At 37.8% G+C, this 26,742-nt stretch overlaps 1 protein-coding gene across 1 annotated transcript; it reads left to right on the top strand.

The window, feature by feature from the left end:
* The first annotated feature begins 9,265 nt into the window (after positions 1–9,265).
* Positions 9,266–26,074, top strand: LOC306756093 (tumor necrosis factor receptor superfamily member 11B-like). Its single transcript, XM_079240750.1, has 6 exons — positions 9,266–9,345; positions 16,085–16,312; positions 17,216–17,360; positions 22,555–22,770; positions 24,426–24,650; positions 24,754–26,074. Exons 1-6 carry the CDS (start codon positions 9,298–9,300, stop codon positions 25,146–25,148), a joined length of 1,257 nt encoding a protein of 418 aa, XP_079096876.1. The 5' UTR covers positions 9,266–9,297; the 3' UTR covers positions 25,149–26,074.
* Positions 26,075–26,742: the final 668 nt, after the last annotated feature.

Raw genomic sequence — 26,742 nt, 5'->3', positions numbered from 1 at the left:
TATCTGTTTGTGTTCAAGATAACTCAAAAATGTATGGACAGATTTTACTTAAACCTTTAAAAGTTGTTGGAAATGTGAAAAGGAAGAACAGATTTAATTTTGGTGGTGATTCGGATCCAGGAATTTTTTGAAGGCCTTGGTGGAGGTTTGCACTCTCCGAGTGCTTTTCTAGGTCGCAGCTTTTTCCATTTACCATCATTGATTTTCTCTTTCTCGGCTGTTTAGCGGGAGGAGGCAAATAAACCGAGCTGGGTTGGGAAATCCTTCCTGCATTTTCTCAGCCAAGTTTGCCTTCCGAGTTTCTTCTTCACTACTTTGTATTTTCATCCTAACACGTTATTTATATGCAGGGTGTGGCTATCAGGTATGTGCTGCAGGAGGGGGAGGAGGAGAGCTGAGAGAAGAAGCTTACGAAATATTAGAAATTAACAACTTCAATTCGACCCAAATATTTTGATTGGTCAGAGTTTTTACAGATTTACAGTAAACTGAGGGGTCTAACTATATTTCTGATTGTTCATGATTACAAAATGTACAGACTACAATCAGGACGAGAAACGACTTCGCTCAGAGTAAAAGAAAAAATGTCTCTGAGCAAGATAGCCTACCCTAGCTTTAATGTCATCATAAAACATAAACTACATAAAACATACACTAAAGCAATATACAGTAAACATGGCAATGCTGGAAGAGATCAAGATTATAGTAAGAAATGCATACAAAAAGAAGGTACACCTTTTTCTTTTTTCTTCTTTTTTCTTGTTGCACAAAAGCTGTACTGCCCCCCATCTTCCTGTAGTACTGCCCTGTTTGTTCTGTCAGGATAAGCATCCCAATTTCTCTGTAAACAGACTGAAATGTGCAAAAACTTAATGTGTAGCAAGGTTTGCTGTGAGCAAAGAAAGGCTAAGACCATTTGCAGGCTTGGGTAGTAAGCAGTGCTCCATTTATTCTGCACAACAAACTTTGCAACTTCCCTCTTTGCAGTCCAATCAGCTTGCTATATGCAGCAGCACCTCCTATACCCTGAGGCACCACCCTCTCAGTTTAAATGGGCCTATCACAGCAAACTTGTGAAAAACAAGCCAATAGGATCATAAACAGAACACGACTATATTAAAACATTCCTACCTAGTTATACAGCTAATGAATGGACAATTTAAACAGGATCACAAAATATTTTTGTACAATCTTCAGTGTTTACTTTTCAACCTCTGACCACATCCACTCAACTATACAATCAAGAATAAGAACACCCTTCCTCCACTGTACGCAGGTCTCCTCATTGAACAATGACCAAAGTTCCTCCTCAGAAGAAACATTTTCAAAGAGAATGGTTATTGGACATAACTAACTTAAAAACAAAAACTGGATGATGGGTGCTCATGATTTACTTTTCTACACAAGAGACCACATAAAGCTGAGGAGAGACCTAATGCTTCCTAACAGATTGTGAAGGACAGACAGAAGCCATCCTCTAATGCATATTTAGTGCTGAGCCTAAATGTGCCCCTTGGGGATTTTGTGAGGAGCTGATAATTAAACTGAAGGAAAAGACTTGCTACTCCTTTGCAGTGAAGGAGCCTGCTGAGTTGTTTTGGCTTTTTGGGAATGGACTAAGAGCTGTTTAAATTACCAGCAGTAAATCTGGTTTATTTCTTTGAGTTTTGGACATAATCAGAGCTGTTTAGTAGCCTTTATAGGCAAACCTTCTGGGCACATCCATTAAGCATAAGGTTTCTGTTTGGTCAGTTTAGACTTTCAGTTCAGACAGTCAAGACTGGTATGGATCTGGTAAAGGAACGTCAGCAAGGAAAGCCAGACTGATCCTGTCGGATCCAGACCAGGATACCTTTTGCCAAGGGCTAGGACAAACAGACTAAAATATTAATTTATTACTGCAGCGATTAGGTTTTTAAATGATTTGTTGTGATAAAAATATGTGTCTGTTGTTTTTATAAGGTATATCGCTTCTGACTGGAAAAGTAATTGGTCCCATAATAAAGATTTTTGTTTCTTTCAGCAGTTAGTTGGAAGCATTTGTGAAAGAACCAAAGTGATTGCTACAATCTCAAAGTCTGAAAGTCTAAGCCATGGTCTTCATCTGGAGAAGGGTTGTGGGCCATCTTTGGGTTTGGAGTGAGACCTTGTTTCAAGTAAAGCAATTTGAGAATTTCTAAGTCTTGTTCATAGTTGAGGTACAGTGAGTGATTGGCAGGAAGGCCAGGACAGAATCTACCATATTTTGGACTTGAGATGCATATTATTGGCACAATATTGGTATTAGGTGGTACTGGTTTCAAAATTTAATAATGGATATCACCCATTCCCCCAGTAAAGTTTACTGATCAAATTACAGGTGCTGAGTGAACATAATCCTAGTTTGTTAGGATGCAAATATCTTACTTGTTTTGTTATATAATTATTGTTTTGTTATATAATTATTTCAATTCAATTTGACATGTTGTAAATAATGCAAGTTCAAACTCAGGACTTGCTGGAAAATATAATTTTTCCTGTTAATTCCTCAGAATCCCTCCAGAAGAGCAGAAGGGAGAGGTTTGGGAGAGAGAGATCTGGCAGTCTCTGTTCAGACTGCTTCACCAGCAACTTGGTTCCACATGTGGTGGTAAATAAATGGATCGATAATATCATAAGAACTTAACACATTTGATTAAATGATTCCAAGAGAAGAAGGTTGAAATACTTCCATTTCATTCTAGCCATAAAATGCATTTAAAATGTTATCACGGCACTCTTTATCACCATGGTAACCATAACATGTGCACAGTCATTGTATGTGCATTGTGATCAAGAATTGAAACCTTCCTGTAAAATAATTTACATAAAAAAATGCAACTGGAGCACTGTGCTCTGTTGACAAATGTTAAATTACGTAGGGAAGTATCTTTTAGCTGCAAAGCCAAAACATGATAGAAGTGTCAAAAGAAAGAGGAAGATATCTGCGACTATAACTTTACTGAAAATTAGTGGAAGAACCAGAATCAGTTTGCATCCTGTATAGGAGAACTGCATGTTAGGTTCATCCAATTATACAAAGACTACATGGAAAACAAATTCATCACACAAAAACAATTTTAGAAATAAACTTTTTGTAAAACTAAAGCTGATCAAAGTTTGATCTGAAACAATAGCAGTCTCCCAAATGAAGATCATTGTACATTTTTTTCTGTGTGATTTTCTTCACTCTTAATTCCCAATTTACTTAACTTGCTTGGATACATCAAAGCCTTTTTTACAGGACTGAAAAAGAGTTCATTGTGTCTCCTCTGTCAGGTGGGTCCCTATCAACACAACAACAGATACCAGTTCCCTTTTCTATTCATACATTTATGGAAATGAATGGCACACAATGGAGAGAACCATGCAGCCACACAGCACTTTGTACTCTTAATCAGGAAATACACTGGATGACCAACAGAGCTCTTCTATCTGATGTAGTATGTAAACCAGGTGCTCAAACAATACAATGAGCTGATCTATCCATCTGTCAAGATTAATTTAAATAAGGAATTATTTATCACTCATTTAAACCTGACACTGGAGTCGGCTGTCTGCTTGATGTTCATACTGTATTTTACTACAGGCTTTATAATTTATGTGGACATTGTACCTGCATTACGAATACAAATACAAGATATAAACAAAGGAAGACAAAGTACATAAAAAAAAACTAATTGGGTGTCTGTTACATTATTCTAAGTCAAACATGTAGATTATATTAAATAAAATTTCCTTCTCTAGCTGGAACTGTTATAACCCTGTGAGCGCCAAAGTCACAAAATTGTGACAAGCGCCAGGCCATTTCTTCAGAAAGAGAACTGAAACACCACTATATTACTGTGGAAGGATTCTTCAAAGCAAAACAAGTGGTAGCCATGTGAGAATTATTCAAAATTTATGAAGAAATCATGTTAGAAAGACATCCTTTGGAAACAATGAGGAAGCGCTCATAATCGAGGATGTAGACTGAATCACAGACAACGCACTCAACATATTGTAATCCTTTTTTTTCTGGTGGATTAAATATGTTTTCAGCTATTTAAGAGGGATGCCTTTTGGGGATGATGATTGTTCTAGGGACAGTCAAAGTGATGCATCTGTTGGAAATCATGGTGCAAAATAGTGATGATAATAATAATAATAATAATAATAATAATAATAATAATAATAATAATAATAATAATAATATCCCTTAACCATCACATGTGGGAGATAAACCTCTAAAGCTTTACGTAACCAAGATTAGGAAAAGGAGGCATAACTCCAATATATAGTAGAGTTTTTGAACGTGGAGGGGACAGCCGAGGTGAGTAATGTAGCACTGAAAAAACTGTGGAAGCAGCACGGGTCTAAAGAGTGCAATGGATATTGATGTTGATGACTTCAATCACACTCCAAAAAAAAGAAAGAAAGAAGAAAAAACTTGTTTGGAAAGCGTTAGAAATAATTCCTAAATGGTTTGCTAAAGTTAAAATGCTCAAATTCTCCTTTTCATTGTGTAGCAGTAGATGTTATATGTTTCTGGCATTCAGTCTGGGAGTCAGTAGGGTAAGACCTGTCTTCGATGTTGCAAGTCAAATATCTAAAAGAGGGCACTGTGATGAGAAATGATCAACTGGCACATGAAGGAGCGAGCAATGGACATGAGATTTGTAAAAGGTGCTACTTGAATGTCACTGCCCAGGGAAACCCCTGTTAAAACCGAAAAAACCAGTAGCTCAGTGTTCCAACATCTACAAATAGCAGATGAATGTGTCATGATCATAGACTGTATATGAAAGATGGACGGAGCCTAAAAGAAAGCCTAAGTAAAAAAGGAAGCCTAAGTGCAGAAAACTGCAGATCCCCCCTCATCTGCTAAGGGCTCCAAAACAGAGCAAGTCTCCATTGACTCCCATAAAAATAGGCCAAATTCATGGCAGAAATAAACATGTTTACATTCTGGTACAAAAAACTATTTTAGGTTTAATAGGTCAGGCTTACCTTCATGACAATTATGGGGGAAGTGAATTTTTTTTCTAGCTCCTCCATTTAAAAGTAATTTCAAATTGAAATTTGGCATATTTAGGGACATGTCCTTTTGATTGTCAAGTACCCAATCTCTCGCTTCAAGGATGAATGTAGAACAACTTCAGTTTTTAGCCACTCATCAGCGTGACTAGCTTTAGCCCACCTACCTCTGTGAGCTGCTTGGCTCCTGTTAGCTCTGGGTTTGCTCTTTTAGCTCTTAGCTACAGGCAGGTTGGAGTTCGTTATCATCCATGGCATACCCCCCCCCCCCCCCCCCCCCCCCCCCCCCCTCCATCTTTCAGCTCCACTTCTTTGCCCATTTTTATGATTTCAAGGACAGACAACATGCGTGACATTGCCAAGATTGCGATGGTAAGAATCACCCACCGAGCTTCAATTCAGCTCTTCAGAAACCTATGGGTGACTTCACGGAGGCTCCGTCCATCTTTTTACAGTCTTTGGTCATGATGTGGAGTTTAAGTTGTCATCTTTAGTTCCAGTTTCTTGTTTTATTGAGTAGTTTTCCTTGTTTAGTTCCCTTGTGTCATGTTTCCCGTTTTGCCTACTGCTTGTTAGCTCATCTGGTTTCATTCAATAAACCTGTGTCTTGTGTTATTTCTGTCTGTATTTATACCACATGGTTTCTATTTTCAGTGCCCGTTCACTGTCTGCAGTCGCGTGTAATGTCTTTTGTTCCGTTAGTTTTGTGGATCAAATCTTATTCCTGCATCTTCTGCCTCTCTGTCCTGCATTTGAGTCCCCATTGTTCTATCAAACAAAAGCTAAAATGAAATAGAAAAAACTCCATGTAAGGATATATACTGTATTCACACTATAGAATTTTACTCTAATTTGTCAGCCATACTAATTAAATAAAACCTAACCAAATACATCAAGTTGATTGTGTATATTTGCATTTATTCCAGTCATCAAAATTATTTCTCACTAAATCAAAGCATTTGATTTAAGTGGAAATTATTTCTATAATTTTATAAAGTTTATCTAACAGGTTACTAGTGCAGTATGCATGTGTGAATCATTTAGGACAGAAGACTTTCATGTGTGGAATCAGAGAGATATTGTGATCAAATCTGACAGGAAAGATTTCAGCTTTTCATTTTGACCGGCAATTTAAAGTTCAACATAATAGTTGACAGATAAAAACAAGTCAGCATGACAAGTCTTTTTACAATTCCTTATAGTGAACCAGATTATGCTTACAGAACCTCACTGCCAACTCACTCATGAGTTTGTGTTAATGCACGCATATGTGTGTTTAAAGGTTAGACATCAAACTTTTGTCTTCCCTTATTGTGGTGAATTCTGACCTTGATGCTGGAAGACGTGCCGCATGTGTATTTATCTTATTCCTTTGTGTGCCTGGGCGTGTGTTTGTGTGTGTATGAGTGCATTCAGGCATACTGTGGCGAGCTTTGACCTCAAAACTAACATTTCCTTAACATGTCTCAGAGACTCGTAGGTGGGTGAGTGTGTAATTTCTGTGATTACGTGGAGACCTTGTGCTTCTACGTCATCTGGGTGACATTTTGTCAACCCTCTTTACCGGCTGGACTGGACTACTAAAAAAAGACACGGAAAACTAAGTTAATTTTGGCACTTTATACGTCATACTTCTTGTATCTGTATGGCAATGTTGAGATCACAGTGTGGGTCAGCCAGTCATTCATTTTGGCCAAATTGTGTGTGGTTTTCCTTTGATGGTGACCTTGATGGACATGATGTGATAAGTAACACACTATTCAATTTTTGGAGACGTTTAGGCAAAATGTTTGCTAAGATGATAAATAGAAAAATGTAATAAATTCCAAATAATTACATCATTTGAAAGAAAACTGAATATCTAGAAGTGAATTCTTGTTTGGTGCAAAACTCTTTGCTACAAAGCCCTAATTACAAGATATTTCCATGATGGCGATGACTATTTGTAACAAACAGGCTGAAATTGTTATTGTAATTGTCTGGCAACATCATAATTATGAACTCTGAAGTGTGACAGATGTTTGTGAGAGCTGCGTTCTCCTACAGGTTTATTCTAGCTGACGGAGAAGTTCTGTTAGTGGCCATTATATCCATCTATTGAAGATTGATGTTTTTAATGGAAGTATGTTTTATTTAGCATATTCATTTTTATACATCATTCATTCACTCTATGGTCACATGGTCACAAACTGCTGTAGTCACAGCTGCCCCTCAGTCAATAACCTTGCCGACCTGTTTTTTTTTTTTTTTTCACATTTCCACACCATTGTTGTAGACTATGTTGCCAAGTGACAAATTGACAGCATGGATGGGATAAAAAAGGGGCTTAAAGTTAACCCTCCTGTTATTGGATGATGCGCTCTGCTGTCTGAGCCATTGTTGTCCAGAAAGTGTAACAATGGATGAATATAGTGAAGAATAATAGGATGGGAAATAAAAGAAACTATAACCTTATTGTTGTGATCCAGATTACTTTCATTAAGAATTGCGAGTTGTCGGACAGGGCGTATTTGACCAAACTAAATTGGATTTAAAATTAAGCAGATGGTTTCCTTTTAAACAGTTACATTACAGTAAGAGTGGTTTATTGGTGGAATACATTAACACATTATATTGTACATCATATGTAGCTGTGCCATCAAAGTATATTCAAAAAAGCTATTTGAAATGAAGCATGAATTATTCAGAGTGTTTTTGGGGCCCTGGGGCATAAAACAAAAAGGAAGTTCTTCGTGAATAAAAATGCAGGAAGTTACTGTCCCTACTTTCCAGGTCACATTGTTGCACATTGGATCCCAGAGGCAATACTGTGCTGGGAAAAGGATTTATGCTACTCATTCTGCTTGGATTACTATTAAAAAGCTGATCCCAGTAAATGAGTTCAAAAGAAGATTGTGTAACAGAAGTCCACCTTTTATCTGTATCACTTTACCTCCAAATGATTACTTGTTGTACTTCCTATGAAAACTCGATTTTATTTTCCAATGCACATTAAAGTTTAATGTAAATTTTGTGTGATTAATAAACATTGTTTCTGTAAATTGTTAAATTGTGCTGTTTTCTGTTGAATGCTCTCACAAAAGAAGATTTTTTCATGTCAGTTAAACAACTCCTGGCTAAATAAAAGGACTGCCCTTTCACTCGTTACACTGAACATTCACTGCATGCTCCGAAGTCTCCGTCTTTGCTGCAGCTGCCTGGGCTCAGTGCCAGAATGGATCCTTTGCTGCATGTCATCCCTGCTCTCTCGTCAACTTGTTGTCATCATCTAATGAAGGCTCAAATACCAAGAAGAGAGGGTGCCTGGAATCAGTGGTTAGCACATTTACCTCACACCAAGATGGTTTCCAGTTTGAATCTTGCCTGGGGTTTTCTGAGCAGTTTCCATGTTTCCCCCTATGCATTTGTGGGTTTTCTCTGGATGCCCCGGTTTCCTCTCACAGTTCGTAGGTACATCTGTGAGTGTTGTTTCTGTTAGACTTGTGATGGCGTGACAGCCTGTCTAAGCTGTAACCTCTATCTCGCACCTGTATCTGATTTAAACCATTGCATAAAGTTGGCACAAAAAATAAATGGATAAGAAAAAAATGCATGGAGCCCGAGGTTATTCAACTACACGTGTCCCATAATGATTTGATTTGATTTGTTCTCTACTTTTGAGAAGCAATTTAGGAAACAAAAAAACTTTCCTGAGCCTATTTTTCATAAACAGCCAATGAAAAACTTGAGAGAAGGTCCCTTATCTATTCTCTCCTTACATGAGCTGGTTCTCATTCTTTACAAAGAAAATTGTTTGATCATGAATAAAGACTAAAACAATAATTCTTGGTTGTTTAGCCACACAATATTTTTAAATTCCTCAGTTGATCATCAAATAAGCATCCTCAAGTGGTGAAAAACCCTCATGGGCACCAAAAAAGATACACTGACATGTTCGCAGTGCCTATTCCTTTGCGGTTGGGAATAACTATAATGCTTTAAAAGTCGAGCTTATTTGGTTCAATTAAAGAGGGGGAAAAAACTTCTGAAACCCTGCCTTGTTTTCCTATGACGTTTTCCTTCACGACTTCGTTCACTACTACGCAACTCGTGAGGGTGCAACTTTTTATTTTAGGTCTGAGAACTGTGGAGCATGTGGGAAGAAAAGGCTGTGAGGTGGGTGGGCATTTGCCTCCCGCTTTCTGTCTCTCTTTCTGCGCCGTATAAAGAGTCGATCTGTGATGGAGACCCCGTCATACCGCAGTTCACTTTTACCCAGAGGAGATGAGCACACGGATAGTGAACCCTAACCCGGCCATGAAACTAATAGTGGTGAGTAAGCAGAGCTTCTGCTGCAGCGCTGAGCGATATACTGAATCACATACTTACTTATAGGGTTTTTTTTTATATGTATGTATATATATATATATATATATATATATATATATATATATATATATATATATATATATATATATATATATATATGTATATATATATATACTTTTTCGTAAATTGTTGTTGAACCGTAGTTGTATTGTGCTGCGCTCAGTTTCCAGCCTAAAATGGAATCAGAGTCGGCGTCGTCCACGTGTTCCCATTACAAAATAGTCAAAAAAGAGAGAAAAAAAAGAGAATAAATTCTTCACTCCTCATATGCTTCTTGTGCAGTTTGTTTTCAGGCCAGTGGTGAACTGGTGTACCAGCGCGCAGTTACGCACAGTGTCCTGATATGCGGTGAATACTATTTGCGCATTGGCACAACAGACTAAATGTTGTGCTCGCTTGTTTAACTGGTAATAAATACGTTTGCATCATACATTATGCTTTTCCTCTAAAACTAATTATACAAGTTTAACAGCGCCAAATCTATTTTGTCGCATTTGGATCAGAATTAGGATTTTATGTTGAGGTTTTGTCAAATATTACAAATGAGCAAGAATTACATTTAATGGTTTTCAAGAACGTTTGAAAGTCTTAGGTTTGTTTTTAGCTTTTGGTGATGAACAGAGTTCACGTTTTCCCCACCTGTTGCTTCATTGCTATGAAGAATCCAAACACCCTCAAGCAAAAAGGTCACCAATGCTCCTTGAATGAACGTTTGCTTTAGCCAACATGTCACTGCTTTTGGTACAGCCCGTTTAGCATTTAATGACATCGTATGCTTCTCTTGTGAATCCCCTGGTGACAGTGTTTACAGCAGACTGTGTATGACCATAATACTCATCTATTCGTGGTAAATGTGTGCCTCCGACTTAAAAGGCAGTTTTCTTTGGCGCATTTTGCATGCAGTGCGAAGAGCCTTTGTAGGTTTTGCATAATCCACAGATAGGTATCAGGGCAGAAACGTGATAATTCAAGGTAACTCCAAAACACTAGGTCTGTTGTCTCCTTGTGCAATGTATGTGTTTGTCTTCATGTGTGATGGAAAAGATAAACAGAAGACTGTATACTGCACATACAAGCATGATCAGTTAGTAATTTGTATGAATTGTTGCTTCACTGTGTTAAAAGTACAATATGGTGACATACAAATGAATGTTGTGATAATGTGATATAATCATTCCAGCTTTGTTCCTCTAACTCATCATGTTCCAAAATGGGCAAATCTCTTCCTCTTATAGTTTCTGATAAGGTGTCCCTCACTTTATACCACCAGTCTTTAAGTTATATGAAAATCTGGACAAATGTATTTATGGCCAACTTATGTGTCAGTCATCGAACCACTCAGTCAGCAATTCACTGCTGCAATGGCACTCTGCAATTTAGTGTGAAAGCATTGCTTTTCTTCAGAGTGCAGCAGTAAGTGCACATCATGAACTTGTGCTTTTTCTTTTTCTGCTCATTTTCCTGATGCACGTTAAAGCATTTACTTCTCAAACAGTGGATGATGTGAGGGCAGTAGCTAATGCCAGTCTGTCAATCAGTTATAAAATTGCAAAACTGTGTAATACCACTGGAGGAGCAGTTAGTTTGGGAGTCATGATCCATCCTGAAAGCTGTTCTTCATGCCATCCATTCATCCATCCATCCATCCATCCATCCATCCATCCATCCATCCATCCATCCATCCATCCATCCATCCATCCATTCATCATCCCACTTTAAGTCTCTACACATGCATACTGTAGATTAAGTTTTCTCCCTCCCCCATTGTTATTTATAATCCACTAACTGTATTCCCTTATCTTTACGCCTTCTCTCCCTGTTGTGGCCGTTGGCTGTGGTCATACCAACTTCCCTAAACTTAGCAGCACATTCACACACAGAGCACAAACACGATGGAGCAATCACTCAACCAAAAGGACTCACCTCTTCTTTGTGTTTTTATTTTTTCTCAGAGAGTCAATGGAGAAAGAGTGAAGAAGTACGTTGGGGAGAGGAGAAATAAAGGGGAAATTTGTGTGAAGGCTTTTTTTTTAACAAAAAAAAAATTTGTCATAGTTTGTTCAGAATCAATATTACCTGTCCAGTCTGCTTCTGCACACCAAACTTCCTCTTCATCATCATCATCAACAGTGACACTGATATCAGACGTTTATGTGTGTGTGTGTGTGTGTGTGTGTGTGTGTCAGTCAAGGTGTGAGCACATGGGCATGTCTTAATGAGTGTTTGAGTGTGGTATAGATGTGATGAACTAATTGATCCAGTGTTTATATGCAGTTATTCATTACTGTTAGTCTTAAACCCTTATAACACTTTAAGCCCTCATCTAACTTTTCATCTTTCATCTGTGTGAGTCATTAAAAACAGATTGACTAATCCTATGCAAATGTCCACAATGACTCCTTATCTGACATTAGATGTGATAGAGTACAAAGGGAACCTGATTTATTTGCCTTGGAATTTGAGCGGGTAGTTCACAAAGCCATCAGTTTAGCTGTGTGACGTGTTTAGAGAAATGCAGCTGGCATTTGATTTATTGTTGTTGTTAATTGTGTTTGAGATATTAGACCAAACGATCTTCCTCTGCAGAGACGTAGCATTGCTGCTTAAGTAAAGGGAGCTTTACCATGTTGGAGAAACTCTCAGTCTAGTGAAATTCTTATCTTTCTTGAAGCTCAGCTTCATAAATCTGTGTAAAATTGCAGGAATTTTATCTGGACTTGTTAAAGCAATAGTTTTATTTGACATGACACTTTAGTCTGAATTCCAAGACAAGATGAAAGTATAACCATTCTGCTTTTACCAGTTAGTTACAAAGCTGCCATATCTGTTGTCACTGCAGATAAACCTTTTGATTGTTTCTGTGCTTAACTGGTCCAGATTTTTCTGTAAGAAATAGGAGTGCACCATTTTCAGGTTTCTTTTTTTTCCTGGCCCCTATCATCATACCTGCACTGTTGATATTTTTAAAATTAGATGACCATTCTTATCTTTAACTTACAAATGTCTTTATTTTACATAAGCTCATTTGCCTAAACATATAAGTAATTCTCTTCAGTCATGGATGAATAGATTAATACACAAAGACACATTCATACACACTTGTGATCTGGAATCCCCCCTCAGACCACCTGTGCAGTTTAGCTAACTGAATCCATGTGCCTGCTGGTTGAGTTGATGTAGTGTGGTTTGATCCCTTTGTGTCATAGTTCTTCTCGTCATATCATAACTTTAAAACTGACCTCAAACATGCTCAATATAGAATCTTGCCTTCGCATGTCTGCATGCTCCAAGTTGAATGCAACTCTAACTCTCAAATCTATTTGGAAATCAAATAATGTTGCTTGTTTCTTGTGGACATTTCCACCAGAGAGCCCATGCTGCGCATGTTCATCCTTTTATACTGGAAAGGCTTTCAAAGGCTTATTTTCGGTTAAGTTCAAAAGGGATTTCCTGGCATACATTTAACAGCAAACAACATTTAGACAGTTTAAGTACTGTACAGTATTTCCCAAGGGAGAATAACTTAAGGAGCCAGTTTTTCCAACAAGCAGTTTCACATGCAGGTGTCCCCACTTAGAGTCATTTACATAACACCTGCCCATTTTTGCTCAAGGGCTTCTCCAGGGCTCCATATCTTCATCCGCCCTTCCCTTTCTGCTGGCTGTGCTCCATGTAGGATATGCCTTTTACTAAGCTTTGTTCTGAAGATGTCAACAGTATAATTATGTCTGTCATTTGCCCCTAGCTGCTGTGTAATTTGGGTTTCCAGCGGTTGTCCATGATGTCGTCAGATGATGGCTTCTAAATCAAAAGGAGGGTGAAAAGTTCAATATCTCTTTATGTTGTTGATGGACGCTCTGAAACACACACCACAGGACATCTTCCGGTTGATTTTTTTTATTGTTGTTCTCAGTGGCAGAAAGCCACTGTGTTGGTTGGTTTAGAAAGTGGAAATTGTCTTCATTTGGAAATAAATTTTCTCCAGATTTTTGGATGCAACGTAAACAGCATGTTATAAATTATTCCAGTAAAAACACTTAATTGGTGTCATTAGGAGTTATTATTTCTCTCCAAATGTAAGGAAGACATGTGTTGGATCTTCTGCTCAAAGCTGGGTCTCAAATGTGAAGGAAATTGCAGCCAGAGAACGCAGCATTCACTGTCAGCTCACATGTTCCACGAGTATTTTATTAAACAGTATACAACATTTGCTTCTTTGCACAGGTTCCATGCTGGGTAACATTAAGTTGTACGTAGATATGAGTGAGTAACAGAGAAGAAGTTTGTGGTCTGCACTAAAATGGGGAGTTTCTGTGAGCCGTTGTGCCATTATGGGGCATTCAATCATTGACACATTTTTGAGATATTATCTTTTGTTTTTAATCAGAAATTTGCATGCAGTTTATTTCTGACCTGCTGTTTAATCATTCTTCCTTCCAATAGATATGCAATGTATATTGCAGAAAAGAATCTAAACTGATTATTTAACGTAACGTTTCTGAAAAACATCTCTTTGGCTTTGTGTGAAGATAGCACAGCTCTGCAAGGGAAACTTTCCTGGTTTGAATCATAGATTTAAGCCAAAAACAAATGTAACTACATCCAGATTTGCTAAAAAAAAAACAAAAAACAGGTAACCCTCTGTCAGTCTACTCCACCCTCCTGATGCTTCTGAACTGATTGGATGTAGCGTCATGGCTTAATAGTGTGTGTATATACTTCTTAATTTGTAGTGGAAGTCTATGATTGTGGGTTTGATTCCTGATGGGGCCACCCATACTACAAACAAACTCATGCAGTTATGGTACTCCTCAGCAAGTTGCTGTAGATGAAAGCTTTCCCTCAAATGCTGTGTTCAGAGGTCGATAGGTTTTGCCGGGAATACCGCTGCGCTTGCCAGGCTGTTTGAAGCTTCGGTTTCTATTATGGTGTGTAAAACCCGTTCATCTATTTTTACTGTCCTTTTCAGTGGCCACCATTTCAACAGGAAGCAAAAGCAGATAATGAAAATTTGCTTTTAAAATCACTGCAGTAAATATACAGAACTTGTATGGTATTAAATTATTAAGAGAATATATATAACTGGAAGATGAAGAAAGCAGCGGTTGTGCAAAACATCTCCAACACACTCACAACCCCAAATAGCTGCAGAAGATTTCTCTTTAAAACACGTCTGTGACCAATTTTTTTTTTTAACATGAATAAAATAAGACCTTAAAAAGATGTTCTGTTGCTATTTTAGTTTCACACATTTTAGATTGTCATTTGTGGCTGGAAGTTTCATGGCTGATCAGAGAAGTAAAAATGCTTTTTTTTTTTCCAATATGGAGCTTGTTGATTTAAAGTGGAGAACAGGATGGATACGTGTGTTGTACTATCTGGTCGTGAATTGGGAAAGCCCAGTAACCTCCAACACTTCTCTATATGTGAAGCAGCCAGGAGAGGAGGCCACAGAACACGCAGACCAACACTGAGGAGGACAATAACTGGATGTGAACTTCCACAAACATGCAGACACACAAACACATTCCTACGCATGCACTCGCTTCATCTCACATGCACACATGTTATTTAGTTGTTATAAGAATTGACTCATCTTTGAAGATGCACAGACAACTTGACAGAAATAGTGAAATAACACACTTTCTCACACACACACACACACACACACACACAATACTTGCAGGAGCTATTGTTAGTGAGTTGTCCAAGCAGTGAAGATGTATCATGGCCAACGGGAAAGTCCGCAGAGCCAATGATGGAGGCCCTTTGAGGAAGGTGCCTGGTGTGCAACATCTGGTCTGCATGTGTCCTCATCCTGCTGCACAGCTGCATGTCAGACCCCTTCGCTAACTGATATCTTGCATTTAGACCTCACCGCCTCAAGCTTTTTAGTTAATGCTCAGTCGATGATACATGGGCTTGATTTTAAAGCAAGAGCCAAGTAGGCGTGTTGAAGAGATTCGCTAACAACCATCCGCTCTACTGGGAATGAAAAAAACACAGGTTCTTCAGTGGATTAGGGGAGAATGGTTGAGTTGTTCCTGCTCTGGGGGAATCACATCAGATGCTCTGATGATGCAAAGTAGCCCATCTGACAGAGGCATGTGTAGAAGCTGGTGTTTAGGTCAGAGACCACAAGACTGTGGAACTAATCACGTGTCAGACATTTCTTCTAATTTAGTAGATGCAGAATGGTTGAGATTTCTGAACTCATTTAAGAATTAGAAATGTAGTTATCTGGATTATCAAAAAATGACATGAGATGGCAATAAAATAAGTATGATCCCATTGTTAAAATTAAATAGACATCATAAATGTTTGTTTCTTGTATGTGGTCAGATAATCAAACAACATTTGGCAAGACAAAGTGGTAGTGTTGCATTTAGAAAATATGCAACATTTAGTAACACTTAAGTAACTTTTGTTACCAAAGTTCTCCTCAGACTTCTTGAACTCCATTGTTCAAATAATGTCCACTGGGAGCTTCAAATTTAATGTCCTGACCTTTATTTCAACTTATTCTAACTTTAAGCCACTCTAAAATAAAAAGAAAAAAAGAAAAAAGAAAAGAAAAAGAATGTAACCTTTGGCCAAAGGGGATCAGTGCACAAGACTGTTTCAATAAATATTTCATCACAATTGTTGAATGTTTCCTAAATTGATTCTCTTTCTCTTGCAGCTTTTCACAGCTTCTTTTTCCTGGGCCTTTCAGCAACAAGCTGTGCCGCCAAAGTACCAGTACCGAGACCCTGTGACTTCTGACCTACTACTTTGCGACCAGTGCCCTCCGGGCACTGCAGTGAAACACCACTGCACTGCCAACAGCCCCACTGAGTGCCAACCATGTCCTGAAAGACACTTTGCTGAAAATTGGCACTGGGGGGACACATGCCAATATTGTACCTCAGTATGTATGCAGAAACTTTACACATCATGTTAATATCAACCATTTAAAAGATTCTGTTTGCAGTAAGATGTTCATATTAGACAACTAGATTTTAGTATATATATATATATATATACTGTCTATATACACACACATAAATGGCATCCTTATGGGTGCTTTGTGTTGAGTTCAAACTGTGATCCACGTGCTCCCTCTAGTGGTAGACAGAAGTATTGAAATAATTTAAACCTTGGTTATGCATTGAGGTCAACATAAACTGTAAAATGTGTCTCTTGTGGCATAAATATTACAGAATAAATTTTTTTGGTTTAGAAATCTTATCCTTAATGCTCTTACTTTGTATGTGTGGGCAGAGTTTATCAGATACATGTTGCAATATATTGTTTCAATGTCAAAGGCGTGCCTTTAAAGCTAAACTTTTTGTCGCAGGGTAAAAAAAAATTTGAGAACGACCATCCTAGACTTTCAGCATTTATTTTATGTATCTCTTCCAAGTTGTTTTTCCTCTTGTGATGTTGCTCATTTACGTTTAAGCGAAACATTTTAAGCCGATGTTTTTGAAAAAGCGATTGTTACTAAGAACAAAAAATTTAATAAGCTTATTGTTCTTGAAAGATCCTCCACCAGAGGTGTTTTTTTTCCCAGCTTTCTCAGTTTACAAAATGCTGCAGCCCCCATTTCATCACACTCTTAACAAATTGTCCTCCTTAAGATGTTCTTACAGTCTGCCAGTTTTACAGTCTTTTCTTTTCAACTTATTCGAAACAGCTTATGATGTGGCAAGATAACCATCACTATGTTTAATGTATATCTCTGCAAATGACTGTATGAAAGTGAATCATGAGCCTATGTGCATGCAGCATCATCACTTCACATATGATCTGCTGTGTTTGCTGTGTTTAGGTGTGTAAAGAGAGGCAGCTAGTGAAACAACAGTGCAACAGCACTCATGACCAGCTGTGTGAGTGTGCTCCAGGTTTTCACCTTAAGGTGGAGTTCTGTATTGGTCACAGTGCCTGTCCACCCGGATATGGAGTCACAGCTTTAGGTAAGATTCCCATTAAGATTAGATTAAATATACTGACTGACTGCATTCACATCATATAAGACAACTATTTTCTTGCTTTTCTAACAGATTAGCATATATTTGTTATAATAAATCAGCAGATTGATGAATATGTAATAAAAACCATTGTAAACTAATAATTCAGCTGAGCCAGTGGTTGGAGTGTTGTATGTCATTCTTCTCCTCACTGTCTTTATCTAGACAAAAATTAAATGCCTGAAGACACGATATTTTCCTTAAATAAAGGGGAAAAGATATCCTGAAGGAGAGCAGCAAAGACCTTAATTATAGCTTTTAAATCTTTGAAAAGTGCTGTATGTTTGGCAGTGATGCTGTGCTGTGGAAAATAAGCCTTTTAATCTCAGTTCATGCCATTTTCTTTTAAAATACTGCATATAATGAATACATAAACATACTGTCAAAGCAGAGACACACCAGTTATAACTCTACAGCTGGATATACTCTTTATCTCCCCAAGCCATTCTGTGTTTCTATATCTTCAGCAAAGATAGTTGCCCATATCCCTTTCCAAAGAAATACATTTTAAAAATCTATTTCTTGGAAATGCTCTCTCTTTTTGGTAGTCTTACTCTCAAAGATCATTTGTGGCCAAGGGTTTCACATTATCTCTTCAAATGTCAGAGCTGATTTTGAGTTTACTACTGATGCCTAAAACTAAGAGGTGAATCCAGTTTGAGTGTTTGTTTGAAACATTCCTCAGAGATTTTAGCCCATATTACTCACCAGCTCTGCATATCCATGAAGTGAATCTCTTGTTGCACCACATCTGAGAGGTGCTTTATTAAAGATCTGGTGACTCTGGGCACCATTGGAGTAAAGGGAATTCATTGTTGTGTTCAAGAAACCAGTTTGAGAGGATATGAGCTTTGGGACGTGGTGCATTAACCTGTTGGAAGTAGCCATCAGAAGATGGTACACTGTGGTCATACTCGATTGATACTAAAAGGTCCAAAGTTTGTCATGAAAATATCTCCCTCACCATTACACCACCATCACCAGACTGAACCTTTGATACAAGAAAGGATGGATCCATCCTTTAATGGTTTGTTAATCTTCTACTGTCCAATTTTGGTCAGCTTGTATGAAATGTAGCCTCAGTTTCTGGTCTTTGGTGTGGACATCTGCTGCTGTTGGCCATCTGCTTCAAGGTTTGTAGTGTATTGTACGTTTAGATATCATATCCTACATACCTTAGTTGTAATTGGCAGTTGAGTTGCTGTTGTCTTTCTCAAACTAGTCTCCTCCTTCTCCACTGACAACAGGGCTTTTTGGTCCCGGCAACTGCTGCTGTCTGCATCTTTTCCCTCTTTTGCTCCAGTATCTGTAAACCCTAGAAATAGTTGCACAGTAAAATGCCAGCACAGCACAACTAGCAGACCTATTGGAACAAATACCACAGCCAACATAAAGTCCATTACAAAGCACAGAAACAAAGCAGTTAATGTCTGCATACAAAGGACCTGAAAGCATAAGTAACTGTTCCAGAAGGAGAGAGGGGCTAACATGATCCCGATAGAGGCCACACTGCTGCAGCTTATCATACCAGCACCTAGAAATTAAGTTGTAGCCTGGAAATGAGAGCTGTCACCTGCTCAAATATTGCAGGGCCACGCCGACACCCTGCAGTCAGATCTATATTAGGTGTGTACACTTCAGAGAGGGAGGGGGAAGGAGGAAGAGTTCCCATCCTGCCGAAAGGAAGTTCAGTTCTAGATAAATATGTGAAGTTGCTGTTGGAATAAACACACTTCATGACAAAAAGGAAAGCATCTCACAATGATCATTTGTTGATATAACTTATATTGAAGTGATGTCACATCTTCACTTTGACTTTGCTTTAAGTTTCTGCAATTCGGAAACACTGTTTTCAAGTTTCACAATTTTTCTTCTCCAGCACATCCAAACATTTCTCAGTAGGTCTAAGGCACTTTTTGTCATTTGTTACACAATTTGTAATTAAAATTTTAGTAGTTTCAGCAAACTCCCTGTTTGTTTTGCATGCTTGATGCAGAACAATAACATTACCTTTCTGAAACAGAATAAAGTGAACACAGGATGTTTAATCCAACATGGTTGTTTATGGTAAGAGAGACTTTTGACTGCTTTTCTTCCTTTTTTTTTTTTTTTTTTTTAAATTCTTTCTCAATTTCTGCAATTTCTTTCTCAATCCACATGTGATGACAACTACGTATTGACTCATAATAATAAAATGTAGGAATATTTTGAGTTTCAGCAGTTGACGTGAATGTCAGCTCTGCCTAAAATAAAATCTATGGAATTTTTTTGTCAGTTCATCTCTGACCTTTCGTTGCTCTGGATTTAGCAGCAAAGGACAGCGTGACCTTTCTATAATATTAAAGAACTTTAAAATTAGTTCCTGTTATGTAAAGTTATGTTTATTTGAAAGCCTAGTTGACGAGGAAACTTCAAACCATCAACTTATGTAGCGTCACTAAAATAGTGACCTTTCTTAGTTCCAGGAACTGTGCTTCCTCTTTGACTCCACAGTAATTTGTTTCATGAAAGTTAATGTTTCATCCACCATAAATAACTATTGATACACTGAATTCTAGCTTTGTCACACAGACTGATAATGCTTGAGCCATTCAGCAATTTAATTTAATTCATATAAAATGTATTTTTGTTTTTCGGGAGTCACTGACTTTTATTGAATTTTTCTTCATTATTTAACATATAACACAGTCGTGGTGGATCACTACCTGATATTTTGTCCAGATTCTCTTTCCTGAGTTGCCACTGTCTGTTGACAACACACAGTGGCCGACGCTACAGTGAAGATTATCTGGTATTTCTACTGTAAAAGCAGCACATCCTGGCACTGCACTTTCTGTGATTTGATCTTTAATCTGAGACCAGACTACCACCACTGCAGAGATAAAACAGCTTTTTCCAAAGACTGTGGTTATCATATGACCCCTGTGGTGCGGATATCATTCAGAAATGAGACATTTTCCATGAAGATGGATCCACAGCTTCAGTGGAAGTGGGATGATTTTTTAGCATACATGAGGCAGCAGTTCAGGGGATTCCCCTTTACCCCCCTTGAAGCCGAAGGTCTTGTTATGTAATTCCTCCAGTTGTGGTTTAGACTCACAAACAAAGCATGCTGGTTCCATCCTAATGACTCAATTTCTTGGACATTGATCTCCAGATTTGTCTGCTTATGGCTATGATTCTTTGCTGCCCTCTGACTGGGAGGTTTGAGATCTTTGTAGCTTATTTCTAAGTGTAATGGCTCTATTAAATGTAAAAGATAACACGGAAAAGAAAGCAACAAAATGAAAACAATCATATCTGTGTATCCTAGAAGTCAGTGATGACAGGACATACCCATAGTAGGAGGCACTGTCACAAAATTGTTTAATTGGATTTGGCTGCCCTGGATGCCAAAACATCAAACACTTTTAAATTAGTTTTATCCATGTAAAATTAATTTACCCAGGTAAAAACTACATTTGGCCAAAGGGAAAAAAAACAGTTTCAGACATTTGTGTTTCTCAGTCCACCCTGTATTATTTAGATGTTTTTCAGCACCTTGATTCAGATTTATGGACTTCCTATTTCAGTTTTTTGCAAACCTGTTAATGAGACATTTTTTCAATCCATGTATGTTGAACTACAGAGACACTTAAAACAGGGGTGAGAAATCCTGGTCCTCAAGTGCTTGAGTCTTACAGTTTATATATTTCCCTGCTTCAACATATCTGACTCAGATTAAATTAATCCAGCAGTTTATCAAGTTATGCACAGTGAATTATTTGTTGTAATCAGATATGTTTAAACAAGGAACCTCTCAGACTTGAAGGTTTGTGGCCCCAAAGGACCAGGGTTCCCCATCTCAACTGAAAACATGGCAGCAGGATCATGAAGACCAGGACTGAGAAATATTGATTTTAAAAAAATGTATGTGGAAATTCAAAAGATACATAAAAATTAGTTTTCTTATGTTTATGTTAATAATCTTAAGACAATAAACTCTAATTTATCATATTTTAACCAATTATCTATTTGCATATGCAAACATCCAATAACATTATTAGCATTTGAGCCACTCTTTATATAGGAATGGGTTTTTTTGTGGTTGTTGTTTTTTGTTTTTTTTTACCTAAATTTCTCAAAAATGGTGATTGTTAAGTCACTGACTATCCAAAAGATAAAACAAACCTTGCATTGCATTAGTCATTCCTGCATAGAGTCAGAATTTGAGACATTTCAGGAAGCATACAATGCAGTTTTTAGTGACATTTGAATATACTTCAGTTCCACCTCACTGATTTTGGACAGAGGAAGTTTAAAGCAAATCAGCGTCAGCATCTTTTTCAAATGTCTGGAAAATTCTCAAGCCTGCACCGAACCTGCTTTGACATCAGATCTGCAGGAAACATTTGCTATATGCATATCAGTTAGTGGTTTGGCTTGTTTTTTTTCTACTGCCAAAAGAAAGAGCACACTGTGCCATGATAGCGAGAAACTGATCAAAAGGTTAAATAAGATAAAAGCACGGTGTCATCCTACGCTCTTTCACTTTTGTGCTTCAGATGTAAAAAATAGAAATGAGGATGTGATTACACAATAGTTCCACATATACAGAGACACATGTACAAATACCCTGTGCTGACAGGACTTTCTCTAGCAAATGTTATATCCTCATATCATAAATTTTATAAAAAGGTGACTTTTTCATATCAATAGAAGATGTTTAGAATTAATTCAAGTTTAATGAAATAGCATGAAAAAAGAAGCGTGTTGAAATCTAATTTTCTCATCAGTCAATCTGAAAACTCACCGGATGTAGCACTTTGCACTGCAAATCACATGCAGTCATAGTAATAGTACAAGAAGCAGTACTGCACGTAGAAACTAAGCGCGAGTATTTAGTAAGTCGGATATGAGTCAAACACGTTATCACGATGTCATCTGTTTTCCTGAAGGTTGATCACATGTCATTTTGAATTGATTAACATCATGAAGGATGTCACGTTCACACAACAAAAAACATCTGAGACAATTTCTATGAAACAAATGATAAGAAAATGCTTTAACGCATTCTTCTTCCTAAAGCTGCCACTAAATTTGATAAGATCAGCTCTGTCTGGTTTAAATCATGATACCATTCCTTATGTCTGTCTTCCAGGTACACCAGTGACTGACACCGTGTGTGAACATTGCCCTGATGGTTATTTCTCCACCGGCGGTTCCTCCACCGAGCCATGTCAGCCCCACAAAGACTGCTCAGACTTAGGGCTGAAAACACTGAGATGGGGCACATCCACTTCAGACGCCATCTGCGACTCTCAGGACAAGAAACCAACACTAGAGTGCTCTCAGCATCACACTCTGTGCCATACTGGTGAGAACATGCTCAATCATTTGCTTTAGGACAAATACAGTGTGGGATCGGGAAAGAGACCATCAGTACTCTTTACAACCACCCACCCCCCCCTCCGCCCGAAAAAAAAAGGACACACATACTCACACAAACATACACATGACCGTGTTTTGAGTAAACCACAATTGTCAACAACTTAAATTCATTCAGAACTGAATTATTTCAGACATGTGGTCATTTTCATTCCCGAAGGCAGGGGATTTCCTCGGTTTGGTTCGTCATTCAGAGTTCATTCACTTCCAAATTCTTCCATGTATGAAAAACCATCACAAGCAAGAAAAACCAGGGCTAGAATGGGATGTTTATGGCACTGCTTTCAAAACGAACCATGATGGATCAATTACTCCCTTAACGGTCACATCCTTAAACACAATAACAGAGGAAACTGAGTCAAACACAAAACGGGCTGGTTAGGCATTGTTATGCAGATTTGAACTGTGACAGATGCTGAAAGATGATTAAAATTTCAAAAATTCATTCACAAATTGTCTTTCTGTGAAGTACACAACCACTAATTGCCGGCAGCAGATCCTGAATCAATTTAGCAGCATTACTTTAACAAATATGTGAAATTGAGAGGAGTGGGATTCCCAAAGCTATTATGTGACTTGGGAAAACCACCAAGATGTCAATGTCAGTAAGCATCCACATGTCAGAGAAACAAGCAAATGCCATGCGAGCATGAAACTCTGCGACAGAAACTTAATTTTACATCATTTCGGGGTTTTTTTTGTTTAATATTTACTAATGTCTGTCATTATCTGTAAATGCTTCATGTCATGTTCAGCTCTGACTGTCCTGCTTTAAAATGAGCCTGTCCTCTGTGACAGTGGGGACATTTGATATTTCACAATTCTTGAACTTTGCGGAAAAATACCCTGCTCTTGCCATAAATACTTTGGCTCTGGAGAACTTTGGTGCATAAAAAAAAGGACAAAAAACTGCTTTGCTTTGTTAAATTTGGTGCGGAGCAATGCACAAACTTCAACATGTCCCTCTGATGTTGTTGGCGGTTATGTGCTGTCAAACGAGGAACAGAAAGAGGAGATGTCCGTGGTTGTGCTGTGGTTAGATTACACAGCAACAGTCTAAAAACATACACAAACATATCCAGGCAGGTTCAGACTGCTGGAATGTAATATATTCAGAATCTGGATGCAAAACATTCTTTGCTATAAAACCTGTCAACAGCAAACTCTGTTAAATTTGCTAAAAAAAAGAAGAAAAAACAATAAAAGACACCTTAATTTCTACCAACTTTCATTTATTATCACATAGACATTGTACTTTTCTGCTGTTAGTTTCATGATGTGTGATGATAAATTTTCTTTATGGCAACAGTTTGAGTAGTTCAAGTCAGTTATGCAGCAATATCCATTAAAAACCTTGCTAACACAAGCTAAGTGCCACCTCCGCCCACTGGCCACACCACAGCTAGTAAAGCATGAGCAGTGAAAGTGATGACGGCACTGAATTTTTCAGGGTTGTGTTTTACTGCGTAAAATGGAAAATACCGTTTTTTCTTGTTGTATTAAGCAGTTTCACATCCAGCTGCTGAACCATCCTGCTTCTTAAAAACAATATATCAATATTTTCTCCCTTATAAATCCATCCAGATGTGACTCTTTGTGAAGAGGCAGTCTTCCAGTCACTAGCATCACTGCAGCTCTCCTCCATGCCCCTGGAGCAACTGCTGGAGAGTCTCCCCGGGCAGAAGGTGGACCGTAAGAGCCTGGAGAGGCTGAAGAAAGCCTGCTCTCCCCAGCAGCAGGTCCTGCAGCTGCTCCGACTCTGGAGGAAGCAAAACAAGGACCAGGACAAGATGTATGGCATCATACAAGGTATCAATAAAGGACACATAATGCTGCTTTCATGCAAGTCTCAAGCTCTTTTTTTTTTTTTTTTTTTGACAACCATGATAATATTCATCTTTTGATTCTCCAGGTGTGAACCACTGTGAGAGAAAGGTCTCTCGCTGCAACAACCTAAAAAACCTGACCCTTGCTGATCTCATGAAAGTAACCAACAGCCTTCCAGGAATAAAAGTTCAGGAACAAGATGTCCAGGCTGTTGTCTCTTCCTGTCCGTCCAAGCAGTACATCCTGCAGATTCTCCACCTCTGGAAAACGGTGAATTACAACCTGGATCTAGCAAATGGGCTGTCTCAGAGTTTGAAGGTGCTGCGAAGTCAGGGGGCACCTCGATATCTGCTGAAAGGCCTCAAGAAGATCAACCGCATCATAGGGACCACCTCAGCCCCTAAGATGTATAAAAAGATGTTTGCCAACATGCTTCAGGGGGAGTTGTGTTTTAAAGCTCATAAGCAATTAAATGAATGAGATACTGGGGCAGTGGTAAAAACATCTATGCAGTCTGCAGCTTAACTAAACACTAATGCTCTGTTGGATGGGGAACACAAAAAGACATACACACAGTACGACGATTTAAAGTAGCGGACATTGGTCAAAAATAATGTAAGGTTTAGAAAACAATCGTATGTAGATATGCATTTAAACATGTTTGTCTCTAAAGGTAACATGGAAGGTAAACTCATCTTTGCCTCTAAATTTGCATTCAAACTCCATAGAAGAGTCTGAATTTTTAGATGAAACAGGTTAAGGGATGGTACTATCTTCACTAAGTTTTCATTGGTCTACAGTAAGTATATGCAACAGTAAATTTGATAAGCCTAGAGTGGGCGGATGGGAAGATATCACACACCTAGTGTATTCATACTTCTATTTTCCTGAAAATCTTTTGACCAGTCTGTGAAGAATTAAATACTATTTAAGATGTAAATAGGACACTGTTTTATGGAAGATGGGCTGACAGATTCTGTATTTTTATTAGTGCTTTCTCGCTGTTTGAGAGCAAAGATTTGATTTCATAATGAAATATGTATATTTTCATTGGCTGTCCATTGTTGGTTTGTTTGTTCTGGACTGCTGATTAGTAAAGCTCATCTTTTTTTTCCTCTTTTTTGTCAGTTGTATGAATGTACAAAGGAGTGCAATTGTTTCTTTGTTATTTAAAATGTCATTTTACTTCCTGAACATTTAAAAGCTTGTGTTTAATACTTTTATCAGAAATACTGGATTCCAAATGCTGCAAGTTCATGAACTGATATTTTTTTATATTTGGGTTTTATTACTTTTATATTATAGATGTATGATCTTTATTAAATGTATGCCTTACTTGTCCTCTTTTTAAGCTTTGTAACTAAGTTGTGAACATGCCAAATGATCTGACAAAATTCAGTTTGTAAAAATGCATTTTTCCATATAAATAAGCAATGAACAGATAAACAAGTGGTTTACTGTCATTTGAAATCAACCAAAAAAGAAGAGCTAAAAGAATTAAATGTGGTAAATTTCTGATTTCATTTCTTGTCAAAAAAAACCCCAAAACAATATAAACTAATAGGGCTCATGCTACCTTCAGGTACCTGTTGAGATCAACTTGAATGAAAGGCATATATTTGTTTAAATCTTGACTTGTGCTTGCTTTATATGAGAACAAATTGTTATCATGGGCTGCATAATATTTATGTTATAAAAAAAATTTCTTACTCAAACAAAGGTGTAGAATTATCTAAGTTAAAGAAAATAAGGGTAAATGTCACATTTGCCATCATTTCAGGGCTTTTTAGCCCACCTGACTCAAAACGTCACCTTCACTGAGCAAGCAGCAGCTCTGTTTCCTTCATTAACAGCCATGTTGATCACCTTTGACTTGAAGGCTGCATTACATGTATTTCTTTGTGTGTTTTCCATGACAAGGGTGTGTGCATGAAGCGCAAAATGACTTATTATGTACCCATTAAAAGTTGCATCATCGTTTAAGCTGCAGTGTTCAAATTGTGTAAAAAAAAAAAAAGTAGCAGCTTGCAGCCCAGAAATTATGGTATATGAGTCAAACTCAGAGTTACCTTCT

Source organism: Telmatherina bonti, assembly GCF_933228915.1.
Source record: "Telmatherina bonti genome assembly, chromosome: 5".
In the NCBI taxonomy this organism is placed as follows: domain Eukaryota; kingdom Metazoa; phylum Chordata; class Actinopteri; order Atheriniformes; family Telmatherinidae; genus Telmatherina; species Telmatherina bonti.
Note: the sequence above shows the minus strand (reverse complement) of the source record. Positions and strands in the feature narration are given on the sequence as shown.

Bases quoted from the DNA above. Each gene is read 5' to 3' on its own strand.
- LOC306756093 (XM_079240750.1), top strand. From the start codon at position 9,298: ATGAGCACACGGATAGTGAACCCTAACCCGGCCATGAAACTAATAGTG. The intron at 16,313-17,215 runs GTATGTATGCAG...TGCTGTGTTTAG, and splicing joins CATGCCAATATTGTACCTCA to GTGTGTAAAGAGAGGCAGCT. The intron at 22,771-24,425 runs GTGAGAACATGC...AAATCCATCCAG, and splicing joins TCACACTCTGTGCCATACTG to ATGTGACTCTTTGTGAAGAG.